At 43.9% G+C, this 14,455-nt stretch overlaps 5 protein-coding genes across 5 annotated transcripts; 2 read left to right on the forward strand and 3 right to left on the reverse strand.

Annotated features, from left to right (window-relative positions):
* Nucleotides 1–573: 573 nt before the first annotated feature.
* On the reverse strand, nt 574–2,696 carry EAF01_007107 (uncharacterized protein; the record flags this gene model as incomplete). Its single annotated transcript, XM_038915361.1, has 2 exons — nt 574–2,335; nt 2,386–2,696. 2 exons carry the CDS (start codon nt 2,694–2,696, stop codon nt 574–576), a joined length of 2,073 nt encoding a protein of 690 aa, XP_038768999.1.
* A 529-nt stretch (nt 2,697–3,225) lies between these two features.
* On the forward strand, nt 3,226–4,979 carry EAF01_007108 (uncharacterized protein; the record flags this gene model as incomplete). The annotated part of the gene is made up of 4 exons (XM_038915362.1): nt 3,226–3,364; nt 3,425–4,006; nt 4,057–4,351; nt 4,406–4,979. 4 exons carry the CDS (start codon nt 3,226–3,228, stop codon nt 4,977–4,979), a joined length of 1,590 nt encoding a protein of 529 aa, XP_038769000.1.
* A 347-nt stretch (nt 4,980–5,326) lies between these two features.
* Nucleotides 5,327–6,307, reverse strand: EAF01_007109 (uncharacterized protein; the record flags this gene model as incomplete). The annotated part of the gene is made up of 2 exons (XM_038915363.1): nt 5,327–5,543; nt 5,676–6,307. The coding sequence occupies 2 exons, from the start codon at nt 6,305–6,307 to the stop codon at nt 5,327–5,329; spliced, it is 849 nt and encodes a 282-aa protein (XP_038769001.1).
* Nucleotides 6,308–8,946: 2,639 nt separating this feature from the next.
* Nucleotides 8,947–9,921, reverse strand: EAF01_007110 (uncharacterized protein; the record flags this gene model as incomplete). The annotated part of the gene is made up of 2 exons (XM_038915364.1): nt 8,947–9,527; nt 9,585–9,921. The coding sequence occupies 2 exons, from the start codon at nt 9,919–9,921 to the stop codon at nt 8,947–8,949; spliced, it is 918 nt and encodes a 305-aa protein (XP_038769002.1).
* Nucleotides 9,922–10,091: 170 nt separating this feature from the next.
* Nucleotides 10,092–14,118, forward strand: EAF01_007111 (uncharacterized protein; the record flags this gene model as incomplete). The annotated part of the gene is made up of 7 exons (XM_038915365.1): nt 10,092–10,105; nt 10,303–10,607; nt 10,664–10,684; nt 10,745–11,265; nt 11,320–11,407; nt 11,455–12,699; nt 12,746–14,118. 7 exons carry the CDS (start codon nt 10,092–10,094, stop codon nt 14,116–14,118), a joined length of 3,567 nt encoding a protein of 1,188 aa, XP_038769003.1.
* Between the last annotated feature and the right edge of the window lie 337 nt (nt 14,119–14,455).

The raw sequence follows: 14,455 nt of genomic DNA on the forward strand, positions 1-14,455 counted from the left end.
TCCAGAACAAAAATATCGTCCGGTACCTGGAGCGGCTCTGGCGTTAAACCCCGCTACAAACCCGTGTCAACGGGCAAATCTGGGTCTGACAGATAGATAATCGAAGTGGATACTGCTGTGCTTGTGGAGATTCAGATGCCATGTCCGTATTGACAGGGTTTTTATTTCTTGCGGTGAGAACTGCAGGTCTAGGCTTAGTGAGGCTTTGATCAGTGATGATTTTTTAAAAAGAGGCTGGAGAATGGATTACAGAGTTTTGAGGATGAGGATTGATTGGTGCGTTGTACGATCTGGGATTCACCGAGTAGAACGGACTAGAATCTTTTGAATGAGAGACAGCAAGATGAAGATTTTAACTTCTCGTTTCATATAAATCTTTAGGGGTTCAATGATTAATCTCGTTAAAAGTCTCCTCTGCCAATCAAAGAAAACCGTTGAGGGATATACTACATCTAATCATTGATTATTCTATGGATTCAAAAGTGTCTAGGTATTAAGGTATACGACCTTTCCAACTCTTATACAAACTCCGCCCGCTATGCCCATAAGAAAGTACAACCTGTATAATGCTCCTTACAATCTTACCCTTCCTTCTTGGTTACCACCCCCAAACCAGCGAGTGAAATCGTTCCCACTTCTGCTCGATTGTCCGTCATTTTCTTCATCCCCGCCCATCCATTTCGGTTTCTTGATTCCTTCGAGAAATCGTGGTGGCTCAAAAGTATCGATGGTATTCTTCATTCGGTGTCCCAATGCCTCAAAAAAGTTCTCTTCTTCGGGTTCGACGCGGCGTTGTTGGGGCTCACCACTTGGTCTCGAGGTAGATGCTGTACCAAGGGCTCGTTGCCTCTCGGCTCGCGGAACAGTCAATACAGGAGCGGCCCGGTTGCTAGGGTTGTTCGGAACCGAACGTCGATCTACAGAAACTTCCCCAAGTCCACCGAGTGATGAATGGCCACCATTAAGCTCACGCTCAATCAGATCACGACCTTCACGCCAAGATCCTGTACCATAGCCACTTTCATTTTCTTCATCTTCATCTTCAATAACTCCTCCATATCCCACACAATCTTTGACCTTTCCATATAAATTGAAAAGGGTCGCACATACAGGAACTAATATAAATATTGGGAAGAACCAATCGAACCAGTCCCCCAAAGGTGTGAATACAATTAACTTTCCAAGAAATTTGTAAAACATTGTCTTCTTGTAGACATCTGGCGGAAGAAAGGTAATAAAGTTGAAGGAAAGTGGCACGGAAAGCTTGGCTACCTGCATTGCAAACCACATAGCAGCCTCTCCATGAGTGTTTCTCCTGACAAGTGCGCGTCCCCGCCAAACCTTGACTTCAGACAAAGAGCTCAAAGCTGCTGCACACATATATAGAATCCAGAAAGATGCAATCACCTGGCCTGCAAATCCAATCTCCCCTTTCTCACTATCCCGATGATGAACTACAGTGACGGCAATTATAGAAAAAATCGGATTGATAGACTTGATGAATTCAGACCAAATGATGCATATCGACGCGAAAGTTAAAATAACGCCCAATGCAGTTTTGGAGTACGGCAGAAAGAAGTACTCGTAAAGATACCGAGTATGAGGTGTAAGAATAGTGGTTCGATTGAATGCAGAAGAATGGGGGGAGCTTTGGCCGATATCGATCTTCTTTGATGCCGCTGAATCCAATACGGTCTGTGTGTGCACCGCATCTTTGAGAAGTCGATCCCATTCATCGAGATACCGGGCACGACTGTGTCTAGCTCTTGTCAGCTGGCGACTGAGATCTGCCAGATATCGTTCCGTAATGACACTCGGAATGGTTGCACTTGGTTCAGGCATCCACCGTGACAAAGTTCGTGGTCGAGATTCGGGTAAATGTGTTTCATCCGCAAGTTCCTCGATCCAGTCCTTAAAGTCCCTCGCAGTACCTGTTTTTCGTTGAGCCAATTGGGCAACCTGTGCCTCCAAACCTTCCAATTTCTGAATCGCCTCCTCCATGTTTTCATGAACCTTAGGTGCCCGAGTTTGAATCCTCCTCAGTTTTCCACTAATGCTCGCATTTCTAAAAAGGTTTCGAGGTATCGCGACAAGCCCATGACCCATGAGATAAATGGCCAAAACCAGACCCCAACAATATGCAAGAGCCATAACCACACTCTTTAATGACTCGGGGGACACTCCTTGTTTGATAAAAATGTATAACATCGTAGCCAGGCCGGCCCCAAGAATAAGGGCTTGATACTTGGCATTTGCGCGCAATGAAAATAGTAGACGGCCTTTTGGATCTCGATAACCAGCATCAGCATATTCAGCAAGTATGGGTAAAATGAACCTAGGGAATTATCAGTATGGTCTCAAGTAGAGGCATGAAGTGTCTCGAACCAAGTCAAGGCAAATGTGAGCCAGTATGTGATACGCCAGGCGACCAACAGCACTCGATCGTAAAGCCATACTCCTCGACTTCCCGCGTCTTCAGTCCTTGCACTTGAAGCAAGATCAATAGGAACAAGCAATACGATACTTGCCGGCAGCCAGAGCGCGAAAAAGATAGGAACGAGAAGGTATGCTGGAGTCGTACGGATAGGCAGATAATGTCGGAGTATAAGTAGTACCACTAGACTAATAACCAACAGGGCAATCGAAGCAAATATCTCTGAGCCTATAGGCGATGAAGTTGCAAGCGTTTCTATCATGACTATTATATCAGAACAATGATAGAAAGTGGTTCCATTTAGAGAAGTGTGAAAAGGTATCGACAATCAATAGAGTGATTATTTAGTTGTTGTTCTATCTCGTATCAGTTCTGATGTATGAATGAATGGCATTAATAAATGGGCTCTAGTGATTATCTAGTGTGTATACCGACTTGTATGATGAATTCACACAATGAAGCATTTATTACTAGTTACCTTTGGCCCACTAAAGGACATTATTAGTTCTGCCTCAATCCTCAATCCGCTTTTGTTGGTAAAATTCCATCCACAAGCTTGCATAGACACGGATGATGACTAATCCATCTACCTAATAGTAACCTTGCCAAAAAAAAAAAAGCCCTTTTTTAATTCCGATTTCCCGATTATCACATGAAATCTTATTACCATTTCAATCAACCCACCAACCCACCAAGCCAAAGTCGCAAAAAGAAAATTGCATTTTGAGTAAAGAGCAAACAGGACAAAACGGTGTACCCACAAGTCATCACCAGCAATCGCCGAATGCACCATGGCTAACGCAACTCAATTCCATACACCTTCAACAATTCAAAATGAAGCACATTCAGTGAGATACCTAGGATCATATGGGAATGAACATGGAGATAGTACTGGTAATAGATATGCGGATTTACCAAATTATCCATCGAGTAAGTAGCGATCTCTAATGTCACATTTCTCTAATATCACACTACTGACTCGATAAATAGACAGGCGTGAATTGACCGTCAACGATATTGCAGATATAGATGATCCAATAGAATTGTTGGAAAAACTCACAAACACAAAATGGGACTCATCTCGCAATCATGAGATTCCTAAATCTACTAGCACAAATGCACAGTTCGCAACCCTTTTGAGAGCTGCTGATACGGCTGGAGGGGTAACTGGCATGCGATCAGGTACACCATCAAGCAATAATGGTATCGGACAAAGTACTCGGGGTTCACCAAGCAATGCATCCTCAAAGCGTCGCAGAGATGAATCGGAAGATGCAGCAGAGGAAGGGGGGGAAATGTTTGGTTTCATAAATGCTAAATCGAGACCAAGAAAAGTGCGAAAGCTTACAGAGGAAGAGGAAGAGGAAGCTGCGAGAGAACGAGAAATATGGGGATCGGAACCTTCTGATATCGAGGAAGATGATGATGAGGCTGAGGTTGAGGGTGAGGGCGATGGTAACGATTCTCGTGCTAAATCGTCGACAATTCCTGATCTCAACCCAAGAGCGCATGGTGTTTATTCAGCCGCAGCACTTTTTCGAAAATCCTCAGCAACTAATAGAAAATATACTAGTAAATCTCCCCGTTGTTATCATATAAGATTGTGGCTAACCACATTGTAGGACCGGCAATGTCGAAGCTTTTCGCAAAGTTAGAATTAGCACCTGAAGACTTTATCACGCTGCAAGCTGCAGCCAAGGACTACATGTTAGATCCGAGTCACCCAGATCGAAGCGCATGTGTCGGCACTAAAGAAAAAAGAGACAATGATATGACGAAGCTAAAGCTCTATGCATGTGTCAGAAATTTTTTGGCTGACGAGGCAGAAGGAGGAGAGGGATGGGGTCAAAAGCTTTTTAGTAAAGATTCTCCAAGTGGTGCTACGAGGAAGTGCATGTGGCCTCAAATGCCAAATAGGTGAATTTTGTAATTATCGATTCACCTGCTACTTTCTCTAACAGTCATCGCTAGGATCATCTCTAGAATTACCCCTTTATTGCGTCGCATGGTCACCAATGAGAGACAGCGACTATATGCCCTTAACCTAAGGATCCAAAGAAAGAAAGAGGAAGAACTTTCCCAGTTACACGCCGCCGCGTTTTCTCACGGCACCCATGCATCCAGCCCCTCCACAATTGATCCCAAGCTCAGTTTGCCCAATCAAGTTGCATCCAGTCAAGCCGTAGCAGTCAGTGCAACCGCTAATGGAGTGACTGAACCACAAATAGCTAAAACTCCAAACATTAGTGCCAAGCAGCCGGCACCACTTGAGTATCATATCAATATTATTCATAACGGCAAACGTATCAGGGATATGTTTACCTTAAATCCCACAAACTGTGTAGGTTTCGTCAGCTTTACTGCACATGTCGATGCGGCAGTAAAAGCACCTTATAAGAAGACAGTTATGAAAGTTTTGGGCCCCAATGGCTTGGTCGAGGTCAAATCGGAAGCAACGTATGCCATGGCTCTCTTATCGGTCAGAAAGACAGAGTGGATGGATGGCGACGTTAAAATAATCGTTGAGACGGAAAAGTTCCAATGATTTGAGCATGATTTGAGGCTAAAGGCCCAAGAAAATGGCGGCGTTTTAGATGGAAGAGATTGCTTATATTGGGCTCATATTGGTGTTGTACTCTTATTCTCACCAGTTTATTCTGTACGCGTTGTTTTTCCAGAGAAGCGAAGGACATTTTCCATGGCTTTTGATGGTCTGCCACGAATTGGTGTCAACCTCTCTATACTATGATTATAGCTATCTACGGATGCCTGGTTCTAGCCCATCCAATCTATTTGAAAAGTATTACAACAAACACCACTATCCTCGCCGGTGAGATATGAAAGAGACGATATGTAAATGAATTGTGTACAATTTTTCTTCGAGGGACAGGTTTATCGTCTCTTTATAACGGCAATTACCAGCCATCGCTTTCTGGCTATTGCATCTCGATCCTCAGCTCCTCTATCCGCAACCCACTCTCTCTCGACACCATTAGCATCTCTCTCGTATATTGTTTCTATCTCCAAGCCAGCTGTTGTCAGCTTCTCCTCTTCGAAGAACCCACGCATTAGTTCCCGGCCTGTGTGAAATCCTGCGCAAATCCAAGCCCTAGATATTATTGAATCAGTTATTCTGCCAACGGGGAAGTTTTATCGCTCATCTGTGCCCAGCAAAACAATATCCTTTAGGTAGTATGGAGCCAGAGAAATTAGAAAGAACAAGTCTTCAATGGTAACTCACCGCCCATCTTCCTTCAAAAACCACCTAATCGACTTCAAAAGATTCTCATGCTGCCACGGCATCCACAAACAATCCGACGCAATCACTCTACTAAAACTCTCTTTATTCTCCATCGAAAACTCATCGGTCAATACTCCCCACTCATGACCCTGTACTTTTACATCTCCAAAGCCATTCGTCTCGATGTTCTTCGCTACATTCTTCTTTAGATTCGTAAGCACATTTTCGTCCGGGTAATCACTTAGAACCACTTCTTCTGCTCCCATCAACGCAGCCACTATGCCTGCTAGTCCCGTCCCACTACCAACCTCTAAAACTCTCTCGCCTGTAACTTCCCATCGTTCTCTGCCTCCTCGCTTTCCATCCCCTTCTTCAAAAAATTCAGCAAGTTGTAATCCTGCGTTCCAGAGATAATGTGCGAATAACAATCTCCCCTTTTCGCCAGCGGGAGAAGATAATTCGAGAACTATTTCGCCAAGAGTTGGGGAGGTGTAGATGATGTGTTGATCTTTGTCGCCGTGTTGATTTTGAATATCGTCGGGGAAGAGGGCGGAGAGGGAAGATTGGAAAAGGTCTTCGGGTTCAGTTTGCTCGGGCTCGATGCGTATTTTGTCGGTCAGTATGCGAGACATTTTCGGTGGCGTGTTGGTGATGGAATTTTAAAGGTCAGATGGGATTTTGATGATGCTCATTGTTGGAGGGTAGGGATGTGCTTTTTTTTTGAGGCTTGAGGCTTGCTTGGGAAGGTGGGGTGGATTAGGTGCTTGTGGGGCCGCATTAGCGTTGTGGGACGACCCCTCACACGTGATGAATAGCTTGTAGTTAGCAGATGGATTATCGATGTCTTTGAATGCTTGACAGGGAAAGTTTCGTGAGTACTGTGTCTGGAGGCTGCTGTATAGTTATATAGTCAAGTGCTGCGATAGTTCAGAGAGCGAATGGCTCTGAAACTTTGAGCAATCCCTCAAGCAAATCTTTACAGCAATATGGAAGGGCCCTATCTGCAGGCAATTTGAGAATGAGATCAGGATTCCATCTACTGTAGACGTCAAGAGGTCGTAAGACACTGCCTAGGTACTTAATAATGATCCAAAAAACTTCTATCTGAGCCGTAATCAGGGTACGCAAAGATCTTTGGAGCTTTGCAATTCAGCAAGAATATGTCTTGATCAAGACCAGTTTTGAGGATATACTGATAGGATTGCATAGCTAGTTGCAGTCACTCTGTCCCCTACATTAACTACTAGCTTCATACTATCGGTGAAGTTATATCTAGTTTCTTCTCATTGCTACCGCTGTCATTCAGCCTCTATCATTCAGCTCTTCGTTGCCAAAAGTGTGGCGAGTTACCGAGATATTTCGAGTAGCAGGGCATGACCCATCTCCATATTGTCGCCCTTCTTTTGTTATTAACAGGGCGAGCCTGAAGAGAGTTATCTTTCGGTCAATTCTGCAGTTTGGTGGCCATAGGTTGCTGGCAATGAATACATCAGTTGTTGAAAAGGCCCTTCTGGTCTCTGGGTCGGTCAATAAAGACACCTTTCGATTATGGTAAATGCTGTTATGTCAGCGTGATCTTACAGCGGAGTCCATCCTATCCACAGGTAGGTGCGTTGGAACCGAATCTCGAAGCAGGGGTTCGATCATACTGTATTCACTTAATTCTCTCGTAGAGACCTTATTCTTACTAGGTAATTCACCAAAAAATACCCCTTTACTCAATGATTACAGCCCTGGCTAGGAACCAAATTATTTCTGGGACCAAGATAATACAGAGTGTCTTGATTGTCACTTGTGATCTGTATCCCCACTCTTCATTCTACGCGCACTTGAAAAACGAGATGAGTGGTAGTTTCATGACTTCAGCAGGTTAAAATGACGCCACTGGATGTTGATATATTGAATCAATCCAAAACGACTCTTTAATTGTCGATTCAAAGACAAAAAAAGTGGATGGAGAAAAAGTGGGTTTTCAGAAACTGAAAAAGTGATAAAAGCTCCGAGAAGGAGCGTTAAACTAGCGAAAGTTCAGGCCAAAGCCCTAATGTTACAATTCTACAGTCGAAACTAAACTACATCGACACTGAAGCACAAGCAAAGTGATTTTCAAGACCACTGAGCCAGCGCAGCCCATCGGGAGCAGCCGCTTGTTCCTAAATTGTTGAAGGTAGCGACCTTGTTTAACAATATGTATATGGTTTCTTGCTTCGCAGATGAGGATCAACATATCTAATGTATGAGCAGATTGTTCACTACAGTACACTCGCCCTGTACACCACCCACACGACATAATTATGATTCTTTTGGGAGCTTAGTTATTTTACTTACCGCAGTAGTGTTCCTGCAGTATCGTAATAGTCCATGAAGTACAAAGTGAAGAAGAGTAAAATTCCGAATGCCCTTTTACTAAATAGTTACATAAGTCATTGCACGAGCTCACCTACCAAACTTGGTGCCAAACTCTACGCACCACTTGATATATATTCACTGCCTCATCACATAAGAATATAGATTCAAAAAACAGCGGTCACCCTCAGAAACAAGCAAAGATGGGAGGTACCACGGTCACGCGTCTGCATGCCCCAATTTAGAGAAGATCTCAGCAATCGTTGCTGACATTCCCGAATTGAGTTTCGATGAATTCCAAAAAATTGCGCTTTTGAAATTTGTTTGGGTGGTAAAGTGGGCAATTGATGAGGATGGACTTTTGAATGTCTATGTGAATGGATGATGGGAGTGGAGAGGCTGGTAATTTTTGAGAGGTACTTTTTATTGCGAGGAATTGCATTCATGCCAATGTTCTGGCTTAATAGAATGCTTGAAAATGTCAAAATTCCCCATGCTGGATTGAAATGCCCAACTTCCTTGCAAAGAAATGGATGAGAATAACTCTTGATCTTGACATGGCGTTCATCATAGATGAGATGCGCCTAAGACAACATTATGTTTAACGCTGTTTCGCATATGAACGCAAAGCGCCAGAAATAAAATAGATTCATGCTTACTACAAAGTGCCATCTACTGCTATCTGACCAGTCTATGTTCCTAGAGGGTTCACAGTCAACGCAGTACAAACTTTGTTATCTGAATCAGCTTCCAGTGCTTCCCAATTACAGACTGCTGCTTGAATGGTGAAGCATAGCATAACGTCTCACGAAAGCAAGCATAATTTGTCGAAAGTTAAAACAGTACAACATTGATAGTCATGGTTTCACTTAAACATGTTTGATAAACGGGTATCGTAATACAGTCCAACTCCACAAAATTACCATTACTCCTCGAAGAAACCTCCATCACTAACATTACCATCTTGAGCCTCATCCGCTCTTGCTCCTTCCACGGCCCCAAATGCTTGGTTCTTAGAAAATCCTGTAGATTTGTTCTTTGCGATCTTTGTAGCCCGAGTGTCTTCGACCCCGCGCTGAGCTCTTCTCTGGCGTCGGTTCATTCCTGTAGTGTCAATAGCTGGGGCTTGCGCAACAGGCTTTGGTTGAGGTATTGACTTGGGCTTTGCAAGCTTTCTCTCTGGAAGTCTGACAGGCTTTGTAGTCGAAGCGGTGACTTCTGGTTTTCTATTCCGTAATCGATCAAGAGTTCCTTCTTCCATGCACTTTTCGACCTCCTTCCACATTGGTGGTTTTTCCTTAGTCGCTTTATCTTCTGCATCGTCTCCCGAGCCCTTTGGCGGATAAAGACTAATGTATGTTTCACTTAGAGGGTAGTATTGAGTGTAATTGAGATCTACCTCGAGAATGTGCATTTCATCCTTCAATTGCTCAACTTCCTCGGTAGATTCGGATTCCAGAAGACGTTTCCGAAGTTTCTTTAATTGCCTGGTAGCCTTTTGACGCTCTATAACTCCCAATTAGTCTGTTGGAAAACAAATCCTGTGCCGAGGAAGTAACATACCAAAGAACCTGACCATATGGTATTTCTTGATCATTTTTTGCCGAATCTTCTCAGCTTCTGCAGAAGCCAATTCCTGTTGGTATGCAGCAAGAGCTCGCTCATCCTCCACGCGCACGTCTGCAGGAAGATCCTGCGCCCTTTCAAGCTTCCTTGTGATGTCTCTTATCTTCTTCTTTATGGTGTTAACACTGGAGGCGTGAGCTTGTTTTTTGTTAAGGGTAGGTTCGGACTTTCGTTTTTTCGCAGGTTTTGGTTCATCGCCGTAAACTTGAACTTGTCTAGATGGATGCACCACTTCTGCGGCATCAGAATCCGAAAGTTTGCGTTTTGATGCCATGTTGTTGTTGAATTGATAAAAAAATTGATTCAAAGCTGAATTTGTTGTAGTTGCTCAGCCTTGTCAAATTTGTTAAACTTGCAAAATATTATTTCCTCCACACCCAAATCCACTTTGAAACAGCATGGAACAACATTAACCCGACGGAGCACGAGCCATCAAAGAATACAATGGCAGCCAGCTTGTAAGTTATATTGGCTTCCTTTTAATAATTATTACTACTTCTTAATTTTTTGACGTGTAGAGATCCAAAGAGATCGAATTCAGTGCAGAATTATATCTCATTGTTTCATTGTGTATGGCGAGAGAGCAAATTTACAGAATCAACTTTCAAGCAATACATGAAATTTAGGAGCGTTCTAACTAATAGTTGGTTTATAGATCGAGAGACTCAGGGCAGCCTGCTACTCCGAATTTATTTGGATCGCAGAATAGTCGAACTAATAAAGTGTTCAAATCTATCACTACTTGCTCTGGTGACGATTACGATTTCAAAGTCGGACACCTTGAAAATATAAACAATCCCCTTGGGAATCCGGATATTATAGAGCAGCAGGGCTACCAATTCAAGACCTACCCAGAGCTAAATTGTGCTAATCATGAAGTCGTGAACAATACTATTTCCGATTTCAGGTCTTTCCGATTCCGACCGAAACCCTCGCAATCAGCAACGTCTCATCTAAAGGGTGAGTTCTATTGAGTTGCCTTGACTGCAGACAGATCAGCTGATAGGTATTTGCAGGCTGTTCTCAAGACCCACTGGGTATTTGGCGATACAAATAACCGGATAGGAACGCAAGAGTTGAAAGGGTTAAACTTTTAGATTGGGATAGAGTACCAGATTGGCACTTTCCAGCAAACATGGACAAGACGGAAGGAATCATTAGATGGTCGCCAAACTCGGCTCGTGCACAGTTTGTTGCGTTCAACTTAAATTATCGAATCCTTCAAGTCTATGAGGCCAAGGGTCTTGCACGGCCAGGTAAATTCGAGTATGAACCCTTATCCCGTTACATTGATATTCCCTCTTTGAACACTTTCGACTGGTCGCCAGTTGTCGAAGGTTTGGTTGCTGTTGGTACTTCCAGTGGCGAGCTTCAATTACTACGAGTTGACGACAATTCTAATGCTGTGTTGTCTCTTTCCATCAAACAGCCTAGAGCCTGTCAAGCTGTCGCTTTTAACACTACTGGACTGTTAGCAATTGGTCTCGAAAGAGTCCGCAATGATGGCTCCCTGCAGATTTGGGATGTTAATCAACGTCTGACTGGTTGGGATACCTCTCAGCCAGGATGGAAAGTACCAAATAATGCGGTCGAGCCGAGAAAGTTAGAGTCGACCACCGTGAGTGGACGTGAGAAAAGCACCCCTGATGGCGCTACTGACAACACCCAACAGGTAACTAGCATCAAGTTCTTTGAGGACCAACCGCAAACCCTTGCTATTGGTATCAAGAACTCTTGTGTTCGAATCCATGATCTCAGAGGTCAGTTCGACTTCATGTTGTTAGATCTGTATACTAATATATAATAGATCCGAGCGGCGGAGTAATCACATTTCAAACTAAATGCAACAATAACCTTACCATCGACTACTCAGACCCCAACTATTTTGCTTCCTCCTCTTTAGATCAACCTGGACTCATGGTCTGGGATAGACGTGCCAGCACACGAGCCACCGCCTCTCCGATGTATTTAGATGCTTTCGATAACGATGGATATGTTTGGGGAGCCGCTCTGCAACTAAAGAAGGTCATTTCTACCGACAAACAGGGTTCGTATATTAAATCATTGCGCTATTGTCGAGAGCATCGAGGAACTTTGGGTGTTCTCTCAAATTCCGGTCAACTTCAAATTTTGAAGACTAACAAAGAGTATTACGATCCTGGCTCTGAAGATGATGTCAAAGGAAGCCCGGAGTTACTTCAGGTCAAGAAATCATTTGATCTCGAATATTCATATGTAGACCCAGATCATGGCCGCAGGCAAGAGGACAGAATTGTCTCTTTTGATTGGTTAACACTAGGCAACACAGATTTGCAGCCTCGCGTTGTTGCGTTAAGGGCTTCGGGATCATTTGAGATTATGCAGACACCACCCTCTAGTAATGGACAAATGATGGATTTCATGCCATGGCAACCGCCACATAACCATGATAAGGTACCCTATCATACTTTGATGGACTTCGCAGATGCCACCGAGCGTCGGGCGAACCTTGGCCCCCTTTTTGCAGAAGAGTTGAAGTTTAATACGCCAGTCTTTGGACCAGACGGATACAACACATCACATGTTCAAAAGTCTTTAGCGGCTGCACTCGACAAAGCTCTTGAGCGTCCCGAAGCTCCAGCACCAGAAATTAAAGCGGAAATCCCTGGCAGTCAGATCAAAAGGGCAGCTTTTACAAAAGCAACTTTTGCAGAAGCTATAGACCGGCAGCTTTCGATCGTCAACGATCCAGTATCTGAAACGTTTACTAAGAGAGGGGGTGTTGGCGATTATAATGGGTTTGGCTCTTTAAGTAATAAACTATCCGCTATGAGTCTTTTGGGCAAGGGAAAGTCGAAGACTCAAAATCTGTCGACGACTGAGATTCGCTCAAGTAGGGAGATGCATGAGCTGTTACTTGGATCTCGCATACCATCTTCTAAGGCTGACGCTATGCTAATTGATAATCTGTTTATTCAACGTGCTCTTAATGGTTATTTGTTTGATTGCAATAAGAACAAATCGATATTCAGGGAAGATCCATGGCTTAGGGATGTGTGGTATTGGATTTCAGGTATGTCTTTCTCTTTATCATCTTTGAAACTTTCTAAGATCATCAGTTGCCGAGAAAGCTGCTAAGGATGACGGTATGCTGTCCTCGACCCTTGACCTAAGCTATTTGGGAGTTCACGCCTTGTGGAACAATAATCTCGGTGGAAAGGCCGAATCAAGACTTGTTGAGAGCACTGTCATACCTGATCACACTCAATGGGAACGACTTATTGCTTCTCTTAATAAACGCGTCGGCCATGAAGAATATACTGGTGTGCCAACTATGAAGCCCCAACACCGACAATTATGCCTTGCTCAGTGCAGTTTTGCAACACCTGCCGCGGAACTAAAGGAGATGTTGGCTCGTCTAGAGGGAAGAGGAGAATTTACTAAAGCAGCTGCAAGGGCGCTGTTTGAGGGCGAGCCTGAAGAAGCAGTCGAGATCCTTAGACGTGGCGATAAAGAGCTAGTATTTGTTGCTGTGGCGCTCGATGTCACCGTCAAGAGTCCCCCCAACGTTGATCTCTCCAATTGGAGCAAGACACTTCGAGAACAAGCTCACATGTCGGACGATCCATATCTAAGAGCTATATTTAGCTACATTACAACAAGAGACTGGGAGGTCATCGCAAATGAGACCGCTTTACCATTGAGATATCGTGCCGGTGTGGCTTTAAGATACCTTAGTGACCTACAACTCACAGAGTGGCTTGACCAGGAAATGGAAGAAGCTATCAAACATGGAGACATCGAAGGTATCGTTCTTGCAGGAATCACGGACAACATGGTCGATATTTTGGCGAAATATGTCGCAAAGTTCTTTGACTACCAAACCGCCATTCTAATCATGTCTTTCTGCTACCCTCGTTACATCTCCGACATCCGCTGCGATGCCTGGCGTCGTGACTACCAAGCTTATTTAAATCGGCATCAACAATTCATACTGCGCGTCCAATTTGACCAAGGTTCAGCCAAGAAGTCTCGTCAACGAGACGGTATTCCAGTTATTAAACCCCCCATCCGTCAAGTCACTCTTCGTTGTCTCTTTTGCGATAACCGTTCGGCAAACGATCGTCATAATGCTACAGGCGCTGCTCCCGCACCTCCTAATTCATCCGCTGGTCCCTCTTCTAGCGCCGACGAACGCAATCCTTTGATGTCTAGCGGCATTAACGCCGGCCTTAGCTGTCCTCGTTGTGGTTCGCATCTACCTCGCTGCGGAATCTGTTTAGAGATTTGTGGCTCTCCAAGATCGGACAGGCCAGAGCTTTCGGAGGATCCATTGGTCAAGAGAATGGGCAACCAACTGACTTTCTGCATGAAATGCAAACATGCTGCTCATATGGATCATGCGGTGAATTGGTTTGATAGACACGTGGAATGTCCAGTTGCGGAGTGCAAATGCCAGTGTAACTTCAGATCTAACGTCGATATTGCTTGATTTTATGATGGGTTGGAAGGAGAAGCAACCAGAACAGTTTTCGATGGCGTTATGAATGTGTGAGCTCATTTGGGTGCATATGTGTGGATATACCCTTTTCTAGTGAAAGTTTAGTCATAATAACCGTACATCAAAGAATTCTAATAATACAAATAACACCTTTGCTTCTGGTGAAGTCTCTAGAAGGCCACTCGATATTATTAACAAATCAATCACTTCACGAGGAACAACCATAGATCGCAATACATTGCCGTAAATTCCAAAATCGTGAGCTTACTACACTTGTGTATACTTTTGGTTAGTTACTCCCTTCTTCACCATTCACTAAACAGCCCAA

This window comes from Botrytis porri, assembly GCF_014898465.1.
Source record: "Botrytis porri strain MUCL 3234 chromosome Unknown BPOR_009, whole genome shotgun sequence".
Taxonomy (NCBI): Eukaryota; Fungi; Ascomycota; class Leotiomycetes; order Helotiales; family Sclerotiniaceae; genus Botrytis; species Botrytis porri.